We start from the raw sequence: 27,667 nt of genomic DNA, 5'->3' as shown, positions 1-27,667 counted from the left end.
CCTAAAGGATAGGAGTGAGATCGCAAAGCTGCGATCTACTCCTATCCCCTGCCATTACTCAGAACGGAGTTCTGACCAATGGCAGCGCAGGACAGGGGGTTGCCATGGCAACCCCCGTTCTGCCCGCCCCTGGATGTCGAGGGGCTCTGGGAAGAAGATGGAGGCCGTACCTGCAGGAGAAGATGCCTGGGGACCTGGGACCTTCGCTGGAGCCTGCAGGATCCTGATCAGGTAGGGAATCGACAGTGGGGGGGGGGGGGGGGGATTGAAAGTGAAAGTAAATCGATTTTTACTGTGGCAACCACTAGGGGGGCCAAACTGCAACTCCCAGCATGCCCAGAGAGCCAAAGGCTGTCTGGGCATGCTGGGAGTTGTAGTTTTGCAACATCTGGAGGGTCGCAGTTTGGTGACCAAACAGTAGCCCTCCAGATGTTGCCAAACTACAACTCTCAGCATGCCCAGACCTCCCAGGCATGCTGGGAGTTATAGTTCTGTAACATCTGTCCCTTCAGATTTAGCAATTTTCATGCCATTATTGCTGCTCTACTTTGAAGCCCTCTAATTTTTTCAAAAAGCAAAAATATGTCCATTTTATGAGGCCAAAATGAAGCGGACATATTGTATTTGTGAAGAAAAATAAAATTTATTTGGAATATCCATTTTCCTTACAATTAGAGAGCTTCAAAGTTAGAAAAATGCAAAATTCTCAAAATTTTCATGAAATTTTGGGATTTTTCACCAAGAAAGGATGCAAGAAACGCCGAAAATTTACCACCAAAATAAAGTAGAATATGTCACGAAAAAAACTCTCAGAATCAGAATATTCGGTAAAAGCGTTTTCGCGTTATTAAGTTGTAAAGTGACGGTGGTCAGAATTGCGAAAAAGGGCTCAGTCCTTAAGGGGTTAAACCGCACGGTCAATGGCGTACGCGCAAAAAAACTTATAAAGTTCAAAATAGTGCATTTTTGGTCACTTTTTATATAATTTAAAAATGAATAAAAAGCGATCAATAAGTCCTATCAATGCAAAAATGGTACCGCTAAAAACTTCAGATCACAGCGCAAAAATGAGCCTCATACCGCCCCAAACACGGAAAAATAAAAAAGTTATAGGGGTCAGAAAATGACAATTTTAAACGTATACATTTTCCTCCATGTAGTTATGATTTTTTCCAGAAGTGCGACAAAATCCAACCTATATAAGTAGGGGATCATTTTAATCGTATGGACCTACAGAATAAAGAGAAGGGGTCATTTTAACGAAATATGTACTACGTAGAAACGGAAGCCCCCAAAAGTTACAAAACGGCGTTTTTTTTTTCAATTTTGTCGCACAATGATTTTTTTTTCCGTTTCACCGTAGATTTTTGGGCAAAATGACTGACGTCATTACAAAGTAGAATTGGTGGTGCAAAAAATAAGCAATCGTATGGATTTTTATGTGCAAAATTGAAAGAGTTATGATTTTTTAAAGGCAAGGAGCAAAAAACGAAAATGCCCCGGTCCTTAAGGGGTTAAATGATCCCCATCTTTACACACTTTTCTATTATTCTACTGCTTTAAAAAAAAAAATCGCAAACTTTTTTTTTTTTTTTTACAAAATCAGTCTGTTTAAAATCGCCCTATTTTGACCTCCTATAATGTTTTAATTTTTCCGTATACGGGACTGTATGAGACCTCAGTTTTTGCGCCGTGATTTGTAGTTTTTTTTTAGTAACACTTTTGTGTATATGTGACTTTTTGATCAGTTTAAAAAAAAATGTTGTGAATGTGATGTGACCAAAAAACAGCAATTCTGTTTTTTTATATTTACGCCGTTCACCGTACGGGGTCATTAATATTATATTTTGATAGATCGGACATTTACACACACGGTGATACCAAATATGTTCAATAATTATTATTTATTGCACTTTTTTGAGTAAAATGAGGGAAAAGAGTGATTTCACTTTTTATTGGGGATGGGGATTTTTCACATTTTTTTACTTTTATTTTTAACCTATTATGTCCCCATAGGGAACTATCTATAGTCATATATAGATAGCTAATACTGTTCAGTGCTATACATAGTGATACACAACATAGGCGTAGCACTGGTCCGTGTTATCGGCGATCTTCTGCTCTGGTCTGCTGGATTGCTGATGTCCGCCATCACTGGCGGGTCCCCGGCTGCTGATGGGGTTAATGGAGGTAAATGTACATCCTGGTGCCCTGGTACGTAACGCACCATGAGGAACATTTACATCCTGTACATGAAGCGAGTGGAGGAGCTGTGCTCACTTCATGAACAGCGCGTTGCAGATGTCCGCCATTCATGGCAGGTGCCCGGCTGCTGAAAGCAATGTGGCACCTGCCGGTAATGGCGGACATCAGCGATCACCGTAATGCTCTCCATTAACCCCTCAGATTCCATGTTCAATACTGATCACAGCATCTGGAACTTAACCACCCCCCGGCACGACCAATGAAAATTTCCCGCCTCCTCAAGGCCTGTACTTAAAGGGAACCAATCATCAAATTTTACCCTATATAGCGCTTGGCAAAGCGTTATATAGGGTAAAATCTTTATTTTCACCATTCCCGGGGGACGCTCCTGCCCCCAGGGATGGTGAAGATATGAAGTTGTAAACTAGTCACCGCCGCCGCCGTAAGTAGTCACCTGGGCGGGGAGCTCTTCTCATCTACTCCCGTTCTTCGGCCGGCAGCGACGCCCCCTCCGCTTGATTGATGGGCCGCGTCATCGTTCCGCTCACTGAACAGACAGAGCAGAGCGATGACACGGCCTGTCAATCAAGCGGAGGGGGCGTCGCTGCCGGCCGAAGAACGGGAGTAGATGAGAAGAGCACCACGCCCAGGTGACTACTTACGGCGGCGGCGGTGACTAGTTTATAACTTCATATCTTCACCATCCCTGGGGGCAGGAGCGTCCCCCGGGAATGGTGAAAATAAAGATTTTACCCTATATAACACTTTACCAAGCGTTATATAGGGTAAAATCTGATGATTGGTTCCCTTTAAGGTGTTAGGCTCGAAAAGCACAATGACCTATATATTTATTTATTTTCTCCTGGTTCATGATCCACCCTGTTTAATTAACTTTTTACAGCCCAGTATGGCAAAATGGCGCGAGTCGAATCTAAAAATAACTCCTGTCAATGTGAACCTAGTCTAAATCGAGCAGAATGGGAAGGTATAAAATATCTTAAGAAAAAAAACACACAATCATCATCAGAAACGCAGATAAAAGCAACGGTGTGGTTAACCAGGATACACAAGACTATTTAGCAGAAGCATTGGGGATCCTATTCGATGACAATTATTATCATCAGAAGACCAAGTACCGCGCCATTCTGTATCGAAAAGAGGGTGAAAATGTCATCAACACCGAGAAGGTGAAAGATCTTATCAACATTAAGCATCTCGGAATATTCCACAATACCTATTAATTTATCACTTACCAAGGTGCCAAAGAGCATAGATAATCCACCAATAATCTCCGGCATAAACTCGATATCAGGAATTATATCAGTACCTAGATCACCAAGTCATTGGTTTTAGAATTAGATTCTTACCTGAAAGCCGCCGCCAAAAATTATTCAAAATCTTCAAAGATCAAACACAGAAAAACATCCATAAATGGTCTTCACTTGACATTACACTTTATTGCAACATTCCCCATGATTTGGGTTTAATTGTAATAACATCGGTTCTTAAGGACGAAGCCAAAATGTCCCCGGCACGGAAAAAGCTTTTTCTCTGTAACATTTCCTTTAACGCACAATTTTTTTTTTCCCATTTCATAGTAAACTGTACATACAAACCACCAGAACAGCGATGGGCTTTCATTTTGCCAACCTGTATGTTGGGGCATCGGAAAAGACCTTCGCCTATAGTAATCATCACTGGCACAAGTACGCAGTACTATGTAAGAGATACATAGTTAACATACTATTGAATTCTAACCCACAGAATCTTTTTTCATTAAAAATATCAAAAGATAAGATGGAGTATTTAGATTTGGAGCTGTCATCTGAGAACGAGGAAGTAGTCACAAAAACATCTTTCCAGACCATGGACTGTAACAGGATTATCATGGGGGGTCCGACTGCTGGGACCTCCCGTGATCTCCTGCACAGGCCCTCTCTGAAAAGAGCACGTGCTGGAGTCAGCATGCGCTCCATTCATTCTGTAAGGGAGTGCCGCAGAGACCCAAGTGCCGTACTCTGGCATCTCTGGCACTCCTATAGGAATGGAGTGTGTGCCGTCCCCCAGCACGCACTCTTCTCAGAGAGCCGGGGGCCCGTGCAGGAGATTGCAGGAGGTCCCAGCGGTCTGACCCCCTGCAATCAGACACTTATCCCCTATCCTGTGGATAGGGGATATTATTACTTACATAGTGTCCTTGGTTCCAGGGCACTGTACATAAGATAAAGGTAACAGTACATAAAACTAACATGGGACTGATCAGCATTACACACAGTAACTTACCAACTGACATAGAGGTGAAAGGCCCGGCCCACGAGGGGTCACAATGTATAAGGAGAGGGGAAGGAAACAGTAGGCGAGGGAGACAGAAAGTCATCTGTGAGCAGGGGGTGAAGTAGCCATTAGTGGCAGCAGGATTACTGAAGGACGTAGTCTTGATAGAATAGATGGGTCTTCAGCTTGTAAAGGTCATGATGGTGGGCGAGAGCCGGATGTGTCGGGGTAGAGAGTTCCCGTGTATGGGGGAAGCTTGGGAGAAATCTTGGAGTCGGTTGTGTGAAGTGCAGATCAGGGGGAAGCATAGGTGGATGTCTTGAGATGATCAGAGATTACGTGCGGGGTGGTATAGGGAGATCAGGTCAGAAATGTATGGCGGGGACAGGTCGTAGATGTATGGAGGTATGGAGAGGAAAGGTCGTGGATGTACGGAGGGGACAGGTCGTGGATGTACGGAGGGGACAGGTCGTAGATATACAGAGGGGACAGGTCGTGGATGTACAGAGGGGACAGGTCGTGGATGTTCGGAGGGGACAGGTCGTGGATGTTCGGAGGGGACAGGTGGTGGATGTACGGAGGGGACAGGTGGTGGATGTACGGAGGGGACAGGTTGTAGATGTACAGATGGGACAGGTTGTAGACTGTACAGAGGGGACAGGTTGTAGATGTATGGAGGGGACAGGTTGTGGATGTACGGAGGGGACAGGTTGTAGCTGTACGGAGGGGACATGTTGTAGATGTACGGTGGGGACAGGTTGTAGATGTATGGAGGGGACAGGTTGTAGATGTATGGAGGGGACAGGTTATAGATGTATGGAGGGGACAGGTTATAGATGTATGGAGGGGACAGGTTGTATACTGTACGGAGGGGACAGGTTGCATACTGTACGGAGGGGACAGGTTGTATACTGTATGGAGGGGACAGGTTGTAGATGTATGGAGGGGACAGGTTGTAGACTGTACGGAGGGGACAGGTTGTAGACTGTACAGAGGGGACAGGTTGTAGATGTATGGAGGGGACAGGTTGTATACTGTACGGTGGGGACAGGTTGTAGATGTATGGAGGGGACAGGTTGTAGACTGTACGGAGGGGACAGGTTGTAGACTGTACGGAGGGGACAGGTTGTATACTGTACGGAGGGGACAGGTTGTATACTGTACGGAGGGGACAGGTTGTAGACTGTATGGAGGGGACAGGTTGTAGATGTATGGAGGGGACAGGTTGTATACTGTACAGTGGGGACAGGTTGTAGATGTATGGAGGGAACAGGTTGTATACTGTACGGAGGGGACAGGTTGTATACTGTATGGAGGGGACAGGTTGTAGACTGTACGGAGGGGACAGGTTGTAGACTGTACGGAGGGGACAGGTTGTAGACTGTATGGAGAAGACAGGTTGTTGACTGTATGGAGGGGACAGGTTGTAGATGTATGGAGGGGACAGGTTATATACTGTACGGAGGGGACAGGTTGTAGATGTATGGAGAGGACAGGTTTTATACTGTACGGCAGGGACAGGTTGTAGATGTATGAAGGGGACAGGTTGTATACTGTATGGTGGGGACAGGTTGTAGATGTACGGAAAGGACCGGTTGTGGATGTGTGGAGGGGACAGGTTGTGGATGTAAGGAGGGGACAAGTTGTAAATGTTTGGAGGGGACCGGTTGTGGATGTGTGGAGGGGACAGGTTGTGGATGTACGGAGGGGACAGGTTGTAGATGTATGGAGGGGACAGGTTGTAGATGTACGGAGGGGACAGGTTGTAAATGTGTGGGGGGGACCGGTTGTGGATGTGTGGAGGAGACAGGTTGTGGATGTACGGAGGGGACAGGTTGTAGATGTATGGAGGGGACAGGTTGTAGATGTACGGAGGGGACAGGTTGTAAATGTGGGGGGGGGACCGGTTGTGGATGTGTGGAGGAAACAGGTTGTAGATGTATGATGGGGACAGGTTGTAGATGTATGGAGGGGACAGGTTGTATACTGTACGGAGGGGAGAGGTCGTAGATGTATGGAGGGGACAGGTTGTATACTGTACGGAGGGGACAGGTTGTAGATGTATGGAGGGGACAGGTTGTAAATGTGTGGAGGGGACCGGTTGTGGATGTATGGAGGGGACAGGTTGTAGATGTATGGAGGAGACAAGTTGTGGACGGCCTTACATGTCATTGTGAACAGTTTAAATTAAATTTGTTGGGTAACCGGCGGTGCCAGTGAAGGGGTTGGCACAGGTGAGAGGCAGAGGAGAAGCGAGGTGAGAGGTGGATAATTCGAGCAGCAGAGTTGAGGATGGATTGGAGGAGTGCGAGTGTTATTAATGGAGGCTGCAGAGGAGGATATTACAGTAGTCCAAGCGGGAGATGATAAGGGCCTGTACCAATTGTTTAGATGAGTCAAAGTTGAGGAATGGGCGGATTCGAGAGATATTTTTGAGTTGAAATCGACAGGCGGTGGTGAGGGTCTGGATGTGTGGATTAAAAGACAGTGCCGAGTCAAAGTTGACACCAAGACAGCGGACTTTGGTTGCTGGAGGGAGTGGTTGACTGTGTCAGAGGCCAAGGAGAGATCATGGAGGAGAACAGAGTATTAGCGTTCGGCTTTTGCGGTCAACAGATTATTGGCTGCCTTGGTTAGGATGGTTTTAGTAGAATGGTGGGGACAATAGTCAGATTGCAGGTGGTCAAAGTTTGAGTTGGATGAGAGATGGGAGGAAAGGTCTGGGTAGACATGTTGTTCAAGGAGTTTTGAAGCGAAGGGAAGAAGCAAGATGGGGCAGGAGCTGGACAAGGAGGAGGGGTCAAGAGATGGGGCGGAGCTGGACAAGGAGGAGGGGTCAAGAGATAATTTTTTGAGGATGGGTGTGACGGTTTCAATGATGAGGGAGAAGTGCCGGTGTGTAGTGATAGGTTGAAGAGGTGGGTTAGGGCTGGGGTCAGGTTGTGGATGAGGTGGGAGGGGATCGGGTCACATGCACAGGTGGTGAGGTGTGAAGAGGAAAGTAGTGTGAAGAACTTGTAGCAAACTTGTAGCAAAGTCGTCTGCTGAGATGAGAGACGTGGGCGGTGGTAGTGGTGGATGGAGCAGGGAGTTACCTTTAAAGGGGTACTCCACCCCTAGACATCTTATCTCCTATCCAGCGGCGGGACCCCCACGGTTTCCCTGCTGCACCCGGAGTTTGTTTAGAGAGTCTGGTGCAGCGCCGGAGGCTCGTGAAGTCATGGCCACATCCCACTCGTGACATCACAGCCACGCCCCCATAATGCAAATTTATAGACTTGCATTGAGGGGGGGGGGTGTGGCCGTGACGTCACGAGCCTCCGCCCCGCATCGCCAGTCATCCGGCACAGAGAGAAGTTCGCTCTGTGCACCAGATGTCTGGGGTGCTGCAGCCGAGATCGAGGAGGTCCCCAGCGGAAGGACGCCCGCGATCAGACAAATCATAGGGGATACCAGAGGATATCGGATAAGATGTCTAGGGGGGTGGAGTACCCCTTTAAGGACCTCAGCCATCTCCCCTTAAAAAAAAATAAGGATAAGGGGTTATCCAGAGCTAATTTCATTCAAAAACAGCTCCACGTCTGTCTCCAGGTTGTGTGTGGTATTACAACTCAGCTCCATTCATTTAAATGGAACTGAGCTGCAGAACCGCACCCAACCTGGAGCGTTAAAAAAGAAAAAAGAAATTAGCTCTGTTTTTCTATTCTTGGATAACCCCTTTAATTTTAATTAAAAAAAAAAAGCCTTTTCCCAATGGACTAAATACACGCAAGATAAAAGTCGTTATGTGGTAGAATGAACGGAGCAACGTCAACCCCGGCAACAATTCTGGAACAGAAGATACACACGAGTCAGCTATCTCCGCTCTTTCTACCTTCTTATGGCGCATGCGTGAGGCTAATAGCGCAATGTTACGTCTCCGGTTATTCTAAACTGGTGCTTACACTTTCGGTAACTGGCTGGTGAGGTATTTATCCTCACAAACTGGAAGCAAAGAGACCGGCGAGAGTTCGGTGTCCTCCCGTGGATCGTCCAAAAAAGGTATTTACCAACACAATGACTGGGGGGAAACCTGAGTTTGTTTTTTTTACACATTATTGAGGCTCCAGCTTTATATATATATTTTTATTTAGGAAATACTTTTTATGTATACGAAGCATTTTATCCATGTATTACAAGGAGTGGACTGGAGGTGATGGCGGTCGCCCTCTATACAGACTACAATAGTTTCTGCACACAAAGATGTACATAGTCTCCTTCTAGGAGTAAAAAGGTCGAATTAAAGGGGTACTCTACCCCTAGACATCTTATCGCAGGGGTCCCGCCGCTGGGAACCCACAGATCTCCGTGCTGCACCTGGCGTTTGTTTAGAGCATTGGGTTCAGCTCTGGAGGCTCGTGACATCACGGCCGTGTCTACTTGTGATGTCACGGCCACGCCCCCTCAATACAAGTCTATGGGAGGGGGTGTGGCAGCCATCGCGCCCCCTCCCATAGACTTGCATTGAGAGGGCGTGGTCATGACATCACGAGCGGGCACGGCCGTGACGTCACAAGCCTCTGTGCTGCATCACCAGTCATTTGCTCCGTACACTGGATGTCTGGGGTGCCACAGCTTAGATCGCGGTGGTCCCCAGTGGCGGGACCCCCACAATCAGACATCTTATCCCCTATCCTTTAGATAGGAGATAAGATGTCTAGGAAAGGAGTACCCCTTTAAGGGTTTCTATATGAAAACCTTTCCTTATTATTGCCCCCCCCCCCTTGACCTGTTGGTGATCGAAGCCCAACTTGGTAGAAAAGGAACCTCTACAATGGCAAGGGCCCGGAATATAATGTAGAGCCACAAGGGATGACCACCCCCTCCCGTTATCTTTACTGACTTGTGTGCTGAGTCTCTACAGCAGGACAGATGTTGCCGGGCAGATTTGGGTCACCAGCAGAAGGACAGATGTTGCCGGGCAGATTTGGGTCACCAGCAGAAGGACAGATGTTGCCGGGCAGATTTGGGTCACCAGCAGAAGGACAGATGTTACCGGGCAGATTTGGGTCACCAGCAGAAGGACAGATGTTGCCGGGTAGATTTGGTCACCAGCAGAAGGACAGATGTTGCTGGGCAGATTTAGGTCACCAGCAGAAGGACAGATGTTGCCGGGCAGATTTAGGTCACCAGCAGAAGGACAGATGTTACCGGGCAGATTTGGGTTACCAGCAGCAGGACAGATGTTGCCGGGCAGATTTGGGTCACCAGCAGCAGGACAGATGTTGCCGGGCAGATTTAGGTCACCCTCAGCAGCAAAGATGTTGCCGGGCAGATTTAGGTCACCCTCAGCAGCAAAGATGTTGCCGGGCAGATTATTGGCACCAGCAGCAGGACAGATGTTACCGGGCAGATTATTGGCACCAGCAGCAGGACAGATGTTACCGAGCAGATGTCCTCTTTGGCATTAAATCCCTGTAGATGACCATTTGACCCTTCTCATGTCGTTTTCTAGAACATTTGCTGCTCTACTTCAGAGGCTTCCATTTTCTATGACAAAAAAAAAAAAAGACTCTCGATAGTGAGAGCCAATATAGAGTGGACATCAAATGGGTCTGTAGGTGGTAAATTAAAAGTGCTATGGCTATTAGACGACAAGAAGGAAAAAAAACAAAGTGCAAAAAAAAAAAAAAAAAAAAAAACACGTGATGTCCTTAAAAGGTTAATAAATGACGCTACAAAGTATTTGCCACAACATTAAAATGGTTTCTCCTCAATGATTTTTCTCATGACTCTTTAGTCTGCATTTAGTGATAAAACATTTTTCACATTCTGAACATGAAAACGGCTTCTCTCCTGTGTGAATTCTCTCATGTCTAACAAGATTTGAATGAGTTGTAAAACTTTTTGCACATTTTAAACATGCAAATAGATTCTCTCCTGTGTGAATTTTTCTATGTGTATCAAGATTCGATTGATTTGTAAAATATTTCCAACATTCAGAACATGAATATGGCTTCTCTCCAGTGTGAGTTCTTTGATGATTCCTTAGCTTGCCTTTGGTAATAAAACATTTCCCACATTCTGGACATGAATATGGCTTCTCTCCTGTGTGAATTCTCTCATGTGTAACAAGATGTGATTGGTTTGTAAAACATTTCCCACATTCTGAACATGAATACGGCTTCTCTCCTGTGTGAATTCTTTTATGAAAAACAAGGCTCGATTGGTTTGTAAAACATTTCCCACATTCTGAACACGAATATGGCTTCTCTCCTGTGTGACTTCTCTCATGTGCAGCAAGACTGGATTTTTGTGAAAAACACTTCCCACATTCTGAACATGAATACGGTTTCTCTCCAGTGTGAATTCTGTCATGCGTAACCAGATCTGATTTATTTGTAAAGCATTTCCCACATTCTGGACATGAATATGGCTTTTCTCCTGTGTGAATTCGTTCATGTTGAGCAAGACTGGATTTTCGTGTAAAACATTTCCCACATTCTGAGCATGAATAAGGCTTCTCTTCAATGTGAAACTTTTTCCCCGCTCTCTTCTCTGTCCTTGTGGTGACTATGTGCGGTTGGTGAGCAGACGGTTCCCCATGATCAGGTGGATTATTATATGATAGATTTGGATGGACATTAGGGGTAAGAAGGTCTTCATCTTCATCCTTTACTTTATAATTCAGACATAACATGACGCTTTCTTCAAAGTTCTTTCTGGGATTTTCTGTTGAAACATAGATTTTAAGAATTTACTTTCATAACACAACAAAGATTTATGACTCCTCCCTCTGTCCTGACAGTAAGTTGTGTACTCCTCTCATTATCAGTGTGGTGTTGTCTCAGCAGCTTCCCGGCTTCTCCATCCCGAGAAGAAACATCTCCATCTGCTGTCTCAGGAGGCATGTATGGAACTTATCACCGAGCTAAAGCCCCGCCCCCTGAATGTCATCACCTCTGACCAGCCCCTATAGCCTACATCAGCATCTCTGTGTCATATATACAAGCACATATATATCATAATTGGTCTAGAAAGAATGAGGTGTGGTTACAGCATGCTGCTTTGTTCTGAGCAATGCCACAGGCAGAGGAGCATACAGGGAATGAGTACAGTAGGTGCTGCAAACTAATTGCTTTGAAAAATAATGTTTTGGGTGGGGAACTGGCAGTAGTGCTGTGAGGGGAAGGAAGAGTGGGCAGGGTGGGTATAAACAGACATAACCAGAGGGAAATAATAGATCAGATGCACAATGGCGCATGTACTGGGCTCATAGTGGTACCTGAACCTCAGTAGAGTAACATACGGCTAATCAAATACCAGTTACCTTCATTAACCTTATAAATGCCTTATATCTGGGAAAAAGGATAGAGAGAGAACAGGGGAAAATATAATCCCTGGAATAAACAGAGCTCACATACCTGGGATAACACCTCCTGGAATTATTACATACCAGGGGTAACACCTCCTGGAATTATTACATACCTGGGATAACACCTCCGGGAATTATTAAATACCTGGGATAACACCTCCTGGAATTATTACATACCTGGGGTAACAACTCCTGGCATTATTAAATACCTGGGATAACACCTACTGGAATTATTACATACCTGGGATAACACCTCCTGGAATTATTACATACCTGGGATAACACCTCCTGGAATTATTACATACCTGGGGTAACAACTCCTGGCATTATTACATACCTGGGCTAACACCTCTTGGAATTATTACATACCTGGGGTAACAACTCCTGGAATTATTACATACCCGGGGTAACACCTCCTGGTATTATTACATACCTGGGGTAACACCTTCTGGCATTTTTACATACTTGGGGTAACACCTCCTGGCATTATTACATACCTTGGGTACCACCTCCTGGAATTTCCTCCTTCACTTCCCTCATACACGGGTGATGGCCGCTCATCCTCTCTTCTTCATCCTCCACTTTAATAATGGTCAGATCTTCCCCCTGATGTGACATATAGAACAATTCACTACAATACAGTAGACAGGAGGAGCAACAGAGACCCCCAAATCTATGACTGCAGGACCCCCCCTATAGAGATATAGGATCAGACTCATCTACCTGATGCTTCTCTGGGACATTTCCCTCTGGACAGTCCTGGGAATATAGAGGGCAGGGACACCTCTCGGGTGGATTTCTATCAATGACTCCATCTTTAGGGAACACACAGGGAATGAATACATCAGTGCTGGATAGATTTCTATGTTACTAGGTAGTGAGAGTGATATCTATATATATGTCTCCTCTTACCTTGTGATGTGAGGGGCCGGTGATCCTCCATCATGACTATGTCCTGGTACAGATCCTTGTGTCCTTCTACATACTCCCACTCCTCCATGGAGAAATAGACCGCCACATCCTGACACCTTATAGGAACCTGACACACAATGATACCGTCATCACCAGACCCCTCCATTACTGTATAATGTCCCAGCAGTGTCACCTCTCTAATCATCACCAGACCCCTCCATTACTGTATAATGTCCCAGCAGTGTCACCTCTCTAATCATCACCAGACCCCTCCATTACTGTATAATGTCCCAGCAGTGTCATCTCTCCAGTCATCACCAGACCCCTCCATTACTGTATAATGTCCCAGCAGTGTCACCTCTCTAATCATCACCAGACCCCTCCATTACTGTATAATGTCCCAGCAGTGTCACCTCTCCAGTCATCACTAGACCCCTCCATTACTGTATAATGTCACAGCAGTGTCACCTCTCTAATCATCACCAGACCCCTCCATTACTGTATAATGTCCCAGCAGTGTCACCTCTCCAGTCATCACTAGACCCCTCCATTACTGTATAATGTCACAGCAGTGTCACCTCTCTAATCATCACCAGACCCCTCCATTACTGTATAATGTCCCAGCAGTGTCACCTCTCCAGTCATCACCAGACCCCTCCATTACTGTATAATGTCCCAGCAGTGTCACCTCTCTAATGATCACCAGACCCCTCCATTACTGTATAATGTCCCAGCAGTGTCACCTCTCTAGTCATCACAAGACCCCTCCATTACTATATAATGTCCCAGCAGTGTCACCTCTCCAGTCATCACCAGACCCCTCCATTACTGTATAATGTCCAAGCAGTGTCACCTCTCCAATCATCACCAGACCCCTCCATTACTGTATAATGTCCCAGCAGTGTCACCTCTCGTCACCACCAGACCCACCCATTACTGTATAATGTCCCAGCAGGGTCACCTCTCTAGTCATCACCAGACCCCTCCATTACTGTATAATGTCACAGCAGTGTCACCTCTCCAGTCCTCAACAGACCCCTCCATTACTGTATAATGTCCCAGCAGTGTCACATCTCTAATCATCGCCAGACCCCTCCATTACTGTATAATGTCCCAGCAGTGTCACCTCTCCAGTAATCACCAGACCCCTCCATTACTGTATAATGTGCCAGCAGGGTGACCTCTCCAGTCATCACCAGACCCCTCCATTACTGTATAATGTCCCAGCAGTGTCACCTCTCTAGTCATCACCAGACCCCTCCATTACTGTATAATGTGCCAGCAGGGTCACCTCTCTAATCATAACCAGACCCCCCCCCATTACTGTATAATATCCCAGCAGTGTCACCTCTCCAGTCATCACCAGACCCCTCCATTACTGTACAATGTCCAGCAGTGTCACCTCTCCAGTCATCACCAAACCCCTCCATTACTGTATAATGTGCCAGCAGGGTCACCTCTCTAATCATAACCAGACCCCCCCCCCATTACTGTATAATGTCCCAGCAGTGTCACCTCTCTAATCATCACCAGACCCCTCCATTACTGTATAATGTCCCAGCAGTGTCACCTCTTATCACCAGACCCCTCCATTACTGTATAATGTCCCAGCAGTGTCACCTCTCCAGTCATCTCCAGACCCCTCCATTACTGTATAATGTCCCAACAGTGTCACCTCTCCAGGCATCACCAGACCCCTCCATTACTGTATAATGTCCCAACAGTGTCACCTCTCCAGGCATCACCAGACCCCTCTATTACTGTATAATGTCCCAGCAGTGTCACCTCTCCAGTCATCACCAGACCCCTCCATTACTATATAATGTCCCAACAGTGTCACCTCTCCAGTCATCACCAGACCCCTCCATTACTGTATAATGTCCCAGCAGGGTCACCTCTCTAGTCAGCAGCTCAGTGATCCTGTGGATGAGTTCTAGGATCTTCTTCTCATGTATCAGTGGTTGAGGTCGAGGCTCCGTGATGGGGCCCCGGGCCCTGCTCCGTCCTCCTGACTCATGGAGATGGCTGCTGGGGGTCACACACTCCCCCCATGTCTTCTTCACTATGGTGTAATCCTGTGTATGGAGAGAGACAATGAGGGGACTGACTTCAGTATTCCTCCCCCACTACAAAGAGGAGATTGTGCCCCCTGTATAGAGCTCTAGTGAGCACATCTGGAATACTGGGGTCAGTTCTGGAGACCTCACCTACAAAGAGACATCCAGAACATAGAACAGGGCCAAAGATGGGGGACAACAATGGTGGAAATGTAGATGGGGGGACAACAATGGTGGAAATGTAGATGGGGACATCAATGGTGGAAATGTAGATGGGGACATCAATGGTGGAAATGTAGATGGGGACAACAATGGTGGAAATGTAGATGTGGACAACAATGGTGGAAATGTAGATGTGGACAACAATGGTGGAAATGTAGATGGGGACAACAATGGTGGAAATGTAGATGGGGACAACAATGGTGGAAATGTAGATGGGGACAACAATGGTGGAAATGTAGATGGGTCAATTCACCTCTCCGGTCAGCAGGTGGAGGATCTCCAAGGTGAAGTGTAAAATTCTCTTAGTCATCTCATTCCTGTCCTTGCCCATCCTTGGGGGTCATTCAGGAGAAGAGGAGACAACTGAATCAGCTGGAGGAGAAGAGGGTGACACACTGTAACAAACCTCCTCCTCATGTAATCTCCTTTCTACTGGGGTGACACACTGTAACAAACCCCCTCCTCATGTAATCTCCTTACTCCTTGGGTGACACACTGTAACAAACCTCCTCCTCATGTAATCTCCTTACTACTGGGGTGACACACTGTAACAAACCTCCTCCTCATGTAATCTCCTTACTACTGGGGTGACACACTGTAACAAACCTCCTCCTCCTCATGTAATCTCCTTACTCCTTGGGTGACACACTGTAACAAACCTCCTCCTCATGTAATCTCCTTACTCCTTGGGTGACACACTGTAACAAACCTCCTCCTCATGTAATCTCCTTACTACTGGGGTGACACACTGTAACAAACCCCCTCCTCATGTAATCTCCTTACTACTGGGGTGACACACTGTAACAAACCTCCTCATCATGTAAGTATATATTGTATATTACAGGAGTATATAATGTGTATTACAGGGGTATATAATGTGTATTACAGGGGTATATAATGTGTATTACAGGGGTATATAATGTGTATTACAGGAGTATATAATGTATATTACAGGAGTATATAATGTGTATTACAGGAGTATATAATGTGTATTACAGGAGTATATAATGTGTATTACAGGAGTATATAATGTATATTACAGGAGTATATAATGTATATTACAGGAGTATATAATGTATATTACAGGAGTATATAATGTATATTACAGGAGTATATAATGTATATTACAGGAGTATATAATGTATATTACAGGAGTATATAATGTATATTACAGGAGTATATAATGTATATTACAGGAGTATATAATGTGTATTACAGGGGTATATAATGTATATTACAGGAGTATATAATGTATATTACAGGGGTATATAATGTATATTACAGGGGTATATAATGTGTATTACAGGAGTATATAATGTGTATTACAGGAGTATATAATGTATATTACAGGAGTATATAATGTGTATTACAGGAGTATATAATGTGTATTACAGGAGTATATAATGTATATTACAGGAGTATATAATGTATATTACAGGAGTATATAATGTGTATTACAGGAGTATATAATGTATATTACAGGAGTATATAATGTATATTACAGGAGTATATAATGTGTATTACAGGGGTATATAATGTGTATTACAGGAGTATATAATGTGTATTACAGGGGTATATAATGTATATTACAGGAGTATATAATGTATATTACAGGAGTATATAATGTGTATTACAGGGGTATATAATGTATATTACAGGAGTATATAATGTATATTACAGGAGTATATAATGTGTATTACAGGAGTATATAATGTATATTACAGGGGTATATAATGTATATTACAGGGGTATATAATGTATATTACAGGGGTATATAATGTGTATTACAGGAGTATATAATGTGTATTACAGGAGTATATAATGTGTATTACAGGGGTATATAATGTATATTACAGGGGTATATAATGTATATTACAGGGGTATATAATGTATATTACAGGAGTATATAATGTATATTACAGGAGTATATAATGTATATTACAGGAGTATATAATGTATATTACAGGAGTATATAATGTATATTACAGGAGTATATAATGTATATTACAGGGGTATATAATGTGTATTACAGGGGTATATAATGTATATTACAGGGGTATATAATGTATATTACAGGAGTATATAATGTATATTACAGGAGTATATAATGTATATTACAGGAGTATATAATGTATATTACAGGAGTATATAATGTATATTACAGGAGTATATAATGTGTATTACAGGGGTATATAATGTATATTACAGGAGTATATAATGTATATTACAGGGGTATATAATGTATATTACAGGGGTATATAATGTGTATTACAGGAGTATATAATGTGTATTACAGGAGTATATAATGTATATTACAGGAGTATATAATGTGTATTACAGGAGTATATAATGTGTATTACAGGAGTATATAATGTATATTACAGGAGTATATAATGTATATTACAGGAGTATATAATGTGTATTACAGGAGTATATAATGTATATTACAGGAGTATATAATGTATATTACAGGAGTATATAATGTGTATTACAGGGGTATATAATGTGTATTACAGGAGTATATAATGTGTATTACAGGGGTATATAATGTATATTACAGGAGTATATAATGTATATTACAGGAGTATATAATGTGTATTACAGGGGTATATAATGTATATTACAGGAGTATATAATGTATATTACAGGAGTATATAATGTGTATTACAGGAGTATATAATGTATATTACAGGGGTATATAATGTATATTACAGGGGTATATAATGTATATTACAGGGGTATATAATGTGTATTACAGGAGTATATAATGTGTATTACAGGAGTATATAATGTGTATTACAGGGGTATATAATGTATATTACAGGGGTATATAATGTATATTACAGGGGTATATAATGTATATTACAGGAGTATATAATGTATATTACAGGAGTATATAATGTATATTACAGGAGTATATAATGTATATTACAGGAGTATATAATGTATATTACAGGAGTATATAATGTATATTACAGGAGTATATAATGTATATTACAGGGGTATATAATGTGTATTACAGGGGTATATAATGTATATTACAGGGGTATATAATGTATATTACAGGAGTATATAATGTATATTACAGGAGTATATAATGTATATTACAGGAGTATATAATGTGTATTACAGGAGTATATAATGTGTATTACAGGAGTATATAATGTGTATTACAGGAGTATATAATGTGTATTACAGGAGTATATAATGTATATTACAGGGGTATATAATGTATATTACAGGGGTATATAATGTGTATTACAGGGGTATATAATGTGTATTACAGGAGTATATAATGTGTATTACAGGAGTATATAATGTGTATTACAGGAGTATATAATGTGTATTACAGGAGTATATAATGTGTATTACAGGAGTATATAATGTATATTACAGGAGTATATAATGTGTATTACAGGAGTATATAATGTGTATTACAGGAGTATATAATGTATATTACAGGAGTATATAATGTGTATTACAGGAGTATATAATGTGTATTACAGGAGTATATAATGTGTATTACAGGAGTATATAATGTATATTACAGGAGTATATAATGTGTATTACAGGGGTATATAATGTGTATTACAGGGGTATATAATGTATATTACAGGAGTATATAATGTATATTACAGGGGTATATAATGTATATTACAGGGGTATATAATGTGTATTACAGGAGTATATAATGTATATTACAGGGGTATATAATGTGTATTACAGGAGTATATAATGTATATTACAGGAGTATATAATGTGTATTACAGGAGTATATAATGTATATTACAGGGGTATATAATGTATATTACAGGGGTATATAATGTATATTACAGGAGTATATAATGTGTATTACAGGAGTATATAATGTATATTACAGGGGTATATAATGTATATTACAGGGGTATATAATGTGTATTACAGGGGTATATAATGTATATTACAGGGGTATATAATGTGTATTACAGGAGTATATAATGTGTATTACAGGAGTATATAATGTATATTACAGGAGTATATAATGTGTATTACAGGAGTATATAATGTGTATTACAGGAGTATATAATGTGTATTACAGGAGTATATAATGTGTATTACAGGAGTATATAATGTGTATTACAGGGGTATATAATGTGTATTACAGGGGTATATAATGTGTATTACAGGGGTATATAATGTATATTACAGGGGTATATAATGTGTATTACAGGGGTATATAATGTGTATTACAGGAGTATATAATGTGTATTACAGGAGTATATAATGTATATTACAGGAGTATATAATGTATATTACAGGGGTATATAATGTATATTACAGGGGTATATAATGTATATTACAGGAGTATATAATGTGTATTACAGGAGTATATAATGTGTATTACAGGAGTATATAATGTGTATTACAGGGGTATATAATGTGTATTACAGGAGTATATAATGTGTATTACAGGGGTATATAATGTGTATTACAGGGGTATATAATGTGTATTACAGGGGTATATAATGTGTATTACAGGGGTATATAATGTGTATTACAGGGGTATATAATGTGTATTACAGGGGTATATAATGTGTATTACAGGGGTATATAATGTGTATTACAGGGGTATATAATGTGTATTACAGGAGTATATAATGTGTATTACAGGAGTATATAATGTGTATTACAGGAGTATATAATGTGTATTACAGGAGTATATAATGTGTATTACAGGAGTATATAATGTGTATTACAGGAGTATATAATGTGTATTACAGGAGTATATAATGTATATTACAGGAGTATATAATGTATATTACAGGAGTATATAATGTGTATTACAGGAGTATATAATGTATATTACAGGAGTATATAATGTATATTACAGGAGTATATAATGGATATTAATTACAGGAGTATATAATGTGTATTACAGGAGTATATAATGTATATTACAGGAGTATATAATGTATATTACAGGAGTATATAATGTATATTACAGGAGTATATAATGTGTATTACAGGAGTATATAATGTATATTACAGGAGTATATAATGTATATTACAGGAGTATATAATGGATATTAATTACAGGAGTATATAATGGATATTACAGGAGTATATAATGTATATTACAGGAGTATATAATGTATATTACAGGAGTATATAATGTATATTAATTACAGGAGTATATAATGTGTATTACAGGGGTATATAATGTGTATTACAGGAGTATATAATGTGTATTACAGGGGTATATAATGTGTATTACAGGGGTATATAATGTATATTACAGGAGTATATAATGTATATTACAGGAGTATATAATGTATATTACAGGAGTATATAATGTGTATTACAGGAGTATATAATGTATATTACAGGAGTATATAATGTGTATTACAGGAGTATATAATGTATATTACAGGAGTATATAATGTATATTACAGGAGTATATAATGTATATTACAGGGGTATATAATGTATATTACAGGGGTATATAATGTATATTACAGGGGTATATAATGTGTATTACAGGGGTATATAATGTGTATTACAGGGGTATATAATGTGTATTACAGGGGTATATAATGTATATTACAGGGGTATATAATGTGTATTACAGGAGTATATAATGTATATTACAGGAGTATATAATGTATATTACAGGGGTATATAATGTATATTACAGGAGTATATAATGTGTATTACAGGGGTATGAGTATATAATGTATATTACAGGAGTATATAATGTATATTACAGGAGTATATAATGTATATTACAGGAGTATATAATGTATATTACAGGAGTATATAATGTGTATTACAGGAGTATATAATGTGTATTACAGGAGTATATAATGGATATTACAGGAGTATATAATGTGTATTACAGGAGTATATAATGTATATTACAGGGGTATGAGTATATAATGTATATTACAGGAGTATATAATGTATATTACAGGAGTATATAATGTGTATTACAGGGGTATATAATGTATATTACAGGGGTATGAGTATATCATGTATATTACAGGAGTATATAATGTATATTACAGGGGTATATAATGTGTATTACAGGGGTATATAATGTATATTACAGGGGTATATAATGTATATTACAGGGGTATATAATGTGTATTACAGGAGTATATAATGTGTATTACAGGAGTATATAATGTGTATTACAGGAGTATATAATGTGTATTACAGGGGTATATAATGTGTATTACAGGGGTATATAATGTATATTACAGGGGTATATAATGTATATTACAGGAGTATATAATGTATATTACAGGAGTATATAATGTGTATTACAGGAGTATATAATGTATATTACAGGAGTATATAATGTATATTACAGGAGTATATAATGTATATTACAGGAGTATATAATGTATATTACAGGAGTATATAATGTATATTACAGGAGTATATAATGTGTATTACAGGGGTATATAATGTATATTACAGGAGTATATAATGTATATTACAGGAGTATATAATGTATATTACAGGGGTATATAATGTGTATTACAGGGGTATATAATGTATATTACAGGGGTATATAATGTATATTACAGGGGTATATAATGTGTATTACAGGGGTATATAATGTGTATTACAGGAGTATATAATGTATATTACAGGAGTATATAATGTATATTACAGGAGTATATAATGTATATTACAGGGGTATATAATGTATATTACAGGAGTATATAATGTATATTACAGGGGTATATAATGTATATTACAGGGGTATATAATGTATATTACAGGGGTATATAATGTGTATTACAGGAGTATATAATGTGTATTACAGGAGTATATAATGTATATTACAGGAGTATATAATGTATATTACAGGAGTATATAATGTATATTACAGGAGTATATAATGTATATTACAGGAGTATATAATGTATATTACAGGGGTATATAATGTATATTACAGGAGTATATAATGTATATTACAGGGGTATATAATGTATATTACAGGGGTATATAATGTATATTACAGGGGTATATAATGTGTATTACAGGAGTATATAATGTGTATTACAGGAGTATATAATGTATATTACAGGAGTATATAATGTATATTACAGGAGTATATAATGTATATTACAGGAGTATATAATGTATATTACAGGAGTATAAACAAAATTGTTCTTACCTGTAATTTTGATTTCCTTGAGTCCCAAGGCAGCACACAGATGGGATATTTCATCCCCCAGTCTCCAACCTAGGACCGTCCACCTAGCAAGATAATTAAGAAATTAGCATAGTTAATTGCTGACCTGATAAGAACCCCCTCCTACAGATCACACCTGTGTTAATAAAATAGAGACGAATTACAGAAAAAAATAGTATTGGGAGGGTATTGGTGTGCTGCCTTGGGACTCAAGGAAATCAAAATTACAGGTAAGAACAATTTTGTTTTTCCTTATCGTCCCAAGGCAGCACACAGATGGGATCTTACATAGAAACCCAAAGGGAGGGTAATTCCTAAAAGGACTACAATCTCAAAGGCTGAATTACTAGCCTATACTTTGACACAGGATAGCAGTATGGACCAGGAGGCTGAATTACTGGCCTATACAGGATAGCAGTATGGACCAGGAGGCTGCATTACTAGCCTATACAGGATAGCAGTATGGACCAGGAGGCTGCATTACTAGCCTATACAGGATAGCAGTATGGACCAGGAGGCTGCATTACTAGCCTATACAGGATAGCAGTATGGACCAGGAGGCTGCATTACTAGCCTATACAGGATAGCAGTATGGACCAGGAGGCTGAATTACTGGCCTATACAGGATAGCAGTATGGACCAGGAGGCTGCATTACTAGCCTATACAGGATAGCAGTATGGACCAGGAGGCTGAATTACTGGCCTATACAGGATAGCAGTATGGACCAGGAGGCTGCATTACTAGCCTATACAGGATAGCAGTATGGACCAGGAGGCTGCATTACTAGCCTATACAGGATAGCAGTATGGACCAGGAGGCTGCATTACTAGCCTATACAGGATAGCAGTATGGACCAGGAGGCTGAATTACTGGCCTATACAGGATAGCAGTATGGACCAGGAGGCTGCATTACTAGCCTATACAGGATAGCAGTATGGACCAGGAGGCTGCATTACTAGCCTATACAGGATAGCAGTATGGACCAGGAGGCTGCATTACTAGCCTATACAGGATAGCAGTATGGACCAGGAGGCTGCATTACTAGCCTATACAGGATAGCAGTATGGACCAGGAGGCTGCATTACAGACCCAAAATTTGGACCCTCTTTGCTTATCAGGAGGAAGTTGAACTGGTAGAAGAGACTGAAGAAACTACAAGGAAAAATTCTCTTTTTGCTCCAAATCACGAGATGGAAAAACCCAACTCCACCTCAGATTTATGAACTTCAAGCTCTTGTGGCCTGGAAGGACAAAACATTTGCAGATCTCAGCTAGACAACACTTTGTTTAGGACAAGGCGAGAGCCTCTTACTATCCAATACGGATTATTCCTCTACTGTTCTGCAATACGAGCCTTCAGGTACAGTTCAGGGCCAGCGGCCATGGATATATGAAGGAAAACGACTATTTCTTCTATCCTTCTGGTAGATTCTTTACAGAACGAAAGAAATTCTCTAAATCAAATACAAATTTCTCATCCCTTTATGGAATCCTATGGACATGGCGACTTCACATACTGTATTCATTATATGATGGTTCTTCAAGAGCAGAATATCATTCATAATAGATGCTTACAGACTCAAGTGTAGCTGTATTTCCTAAGGAAAGGATCAACAATGAAGGAATTAGAGTTTTATCTCAGTTCAATCGAAGCCGGTTGTACAGATTATAGGAATTTTGTCTACAGTAAATCTTGGTGCAGAGGAAACCTACAGAATTCTCTCCTAAATACTCAATGGTTGGAATAACCAGACTCTGAAAGCCAAACAGAAAGACATCACAATGGATACAGTGAAGACCTTCTGTAAGATTTCCTTATGAAGAAGATTGATAGAAACTATTTCACTAGCAGAGAACATCTCGTCCTGGTAGATCAGCATCCTATGGAGGTACAACCTCTCTGATGAACTCGGAGGTACCAGAGTATTTCCGGATCTTCTAGATTTAACAAGAAGAGGTTCGAGTCACACTTTGATGGTAAAGTCTCTTCTCTCACATTAAAACTATTATGTGGCTTTAAGATTCTAGGATAAACTTTGCTGAATCCTAATAGACTTGTAGTATGGACTGGTTGTTGTTTTCTTGTGGATCATCATCAGGACTAGATTTCTTTGATACGGTCAAACTGCTACAAAGTCCACCACATGTCCAGTGCGGAATGTATTCTCTTTAGAGATCCACTTTGATATGAAGATGGCGTACTAAATATTACCACCTTCCATTATGCCAGAAGGAAAACCGACAACCGGACCGGAGGATCTCATGTTGATTATCTCTGAAGTGACTCTTTGTCCAAAACACAATCATGTAGCAGAAGTGAGATGGTGAACGTCTCCTCAGTACAAAAGACACTCAATCCGCAATCCTCAACAAGAGACCCGGAGTTGATGGTTGGAATTATTCTGGTGATAAAAGTAAAGAATTAAACTTATGAACCTTCTGGAAAAGAAGAAGAATTACTGCTTGTAAACCGCCATGCTTAGAGTACAGCACCACATGAGCCATCTGGAGACAGATCTGCTACTATCCCAATAGACACTTCATAATATCATTGGACCAGAGACAACAAAGAGCTTAAGACTGTGGAGATGAGCACCACATGGACAACAAGCCTGATCCTTGAGTTAAGGAGACAGATCTTATGGAAACCATTACAACTTCTTCCTTCAAGAATGGACCTGGAACAAAGAGAAGACGAATAAATCGTTTAGAACAGTAAAGTCTATATTTAAAGATGTGAATATCTACTATCATGTTGACTGTCATGTGCCAAACTAGAAGCTGAAGCTTTAACTGATAATGTACAAGTCATCTGCTTGATGTTAATCAGACCCATGGAAAGGAATCTACTTAAGTTAGATGTATACAGGGGATATATAGTATACAGAGGGATATATTATATACAGGGGGATATATTGTATACAGGGGATATATATATATATATATATATAACTGATAATGTACAAGTCATCTGCTTGATGTTAATCAGGACCCATGGAAAGGAATCTACTTTAGTTAGATGCCTATAATGTAATGACATCTATTAACAGATCTGCTACTCCTGAGCCAAAGATGAGCAGGAAGAAGATTTCTGGCATATTACACGGATCAGACCTATGTATTCTTACACAGAGGCTCCATCTGAAGGGCCTGACATCTGTAAGAGAAATATATATATTAGTACATGATAGAGATGACAACCACAGAACCACCAGAGCAGATGGTGGTAGAAACATATTGGTGCCAGGTCCAGCTATAAAAATAAGAGACCCTGACCCAGGGCCCTATACACAAGAAATGACCCATAAGACAGTATACAGGGCATATATATATATATATAATGTGCGGTTAGACGTTATCTGCAACATAGATAGGCAACAAAGCCGAACTAAAGAGTAAGGAAAATACCCCTCTAAACAAGGCTGATAACAGAGAACAATCTGTATATCTAAGTACTACAACCTTCACCCAAATATATAGCTGACAACAGGAGCAGCTCGAATTTACAAGATCTACACTTTCTATGCAGACTAAGACTGACCACAGGGAAAAGGTTGTATTCATAGGCACTATAGGGTTAATACAGCCTATATGATTAAAGTGAACAATAGGTCGTATTCACAGGGAGTATAGTGAGCCACAGGTTGTATTCACCACAGTAATACAGACTATGAAGACTATGTCAGGCACAACAGACTTCATGCCGACAGATTGCTACCAGAGAGCAGTAGCTATATACACAGGTACATACAGACTATACGGATACAAGCACTACATATTATATACAGGTACATACAGACTATACGGATACAAGCACTACATATTATATACAGGTACATACAGACTATATGGATACAAGCACTACATATTATATACAGGTACATACAGACTATACGGATACAAGCACTACATATTATATACAGGTACATACAGACTATACGGATACAAGCACTACATATTATATACAGGTACATACAGACTATATGGATACAAGCACTACATATTATATACAGGTACATACAGACTATACGGATACAAGCACTACATATTATATACAGGTACATACAGACTATATGGATACAAGCACTACATATTATATACAGGTACATACAGACTATATGGATACAAGCACTACATATTATATACAGGTACATACAGACTATATGGATACAAGCACTACATATTATACACAGGTACATACAGACTATACGGATACAAGCACTACATATTATATACAGGTACATACAGACTATACGGATACAAGCACTACATATTATATACAGGTACATACAGACTATACGGATACAAGCACTACATATTATATACAGGTACATACAGACTATATGGATACAAGCACTACATATTATACACAGGTACATACAGACTATACGGATACAAGCACTACATATTATATACAGGTACATACAGACTATATGGATACAAGCACTACATATTATACACAGGTACATACAGACTATACGGATACAAGCACTACATATTATATACAGGTACATACAGACTATATGGATACAAGCACTACATATTATATACAGGTACATACAGACTATACGGATACAAGCACTACATATTATACACAGGTACATACAGACTATATGGATACAAGCACTACATATTATATACAGGTATATACAGACTATATGGATACAAGCACTACATATTATATACAGGTACATACAGACTATATGGATACAAGCACTACATATTATACACAGGTACATACAGACTATATGGATACAAGCACTACATATTATATATACAGGTACATACAGACTATATGGATACAAGCACTACATATTATATACAGGTACATACAGACTATACGGATACAAGCACTACATATTATATACAGGTACATACAGACTATATGGATACAAGCACTACATATTATATATAGGTACATACAGACTATATGGATACAAGCACTACATATTATATACAGGTACATACAGACTATATAGATACAAGCACTACATATTATATACAGGTACATACAGACTATATGGATACAAGCACTACATATTATATATAGGTACATACAGACTATACGGATACAAGCACTACATATTATATACAGGTACATACAGACTATATGGATACAAGCACTACATATTATATACAGGTACATACAGACTATATGGATACAAGCACTACATATTATATATACAGGTACATACAGACTATATGGATACAAGCACTACATATTATATACAGGTACATACAGACTATACGGATACAAGCACTACATATTATATACAGGTACATACAGACTATATGGATACAAGCACTACATATTATATACAGGTACATACAGACTATATAGATACAAGCACTACATATTATATACAGGTACATACAGACTATACGGATACAAGCACTACATATTATATACAGGTACATACAGACTATATAGATACAAGCACTACATATTATATACA

General features: G+C 40.1%; 1 protein-coding gene across 2 annotated transcripts in view; it reads right to left on the bottom strand.

Moving 5' to 3' along the window:
* Window positions 1–9,021: 9,021 nt before the first annotated feature.
* Window positions 9,022–27,667, bottom strand: part of LOC130298046 (zinc finger protein 154-like) — a 42,228-nt gene continuing 23,582 nt past the window's right edge. Inside the window, exons 2-7 of one of the 2 annotated variants that reach the window (XM_056550930.1) lie at window positions 15,278–15,396; window positions 14,641–14,820; window positions 12,746–12,872; window positions 12,557–12,648; window positions 12,331–12,439; window positions 9,022–11,190 (exon numbers count right to left, since the gene is read on the bottom strand). In XM_056550930.1, coding sequence (XP_056406905.1) covers window positions 10,232–11,190; window positions 12,331–12,439; window positions 12,557–12,648; window positions 12,746–12,872; window positions 14,641–14,820; window positions 15,278–15,355 — 1,545 coding nt within the window. In that variant the 5' untranslated portion in view covers window positions 15,356–15,396 and the 3' untranslated portion in view covers window positions 9,022–10,231. Of the gene's footprint in view, window positions 11,191–12,330; window positions 12,440–12,556; window positions 12,649–12,745; window positions 12,873–14,640; window positions 14,821–15,277; window positions 15,397–27,667 lie in introns of those variants that run through there. The other variant, XM_056550931.1, reaches the window with a different exon arrangement.

This window comes from Hyla sarda (genome assembly GCF_029499605.1).
Source record: "Hyla sarda isolate aHylSar1 chromosome 1 unlocalized genomic scaffold, aHylSar1.hap1 SUPER_1_unloc_19, whole genome shotgun sequence".
Lineage (NCBI taxonomy): Eukaryota > Metazoa > Chordata > Amphibia > Anura > Hylidae > Hyla > Hyla sarda.
The sequence above is the reverse complement of the archived record's forward strand: the minus strand, read 5'-3'. Positions and strand labels throughout refer to the sequence as shown.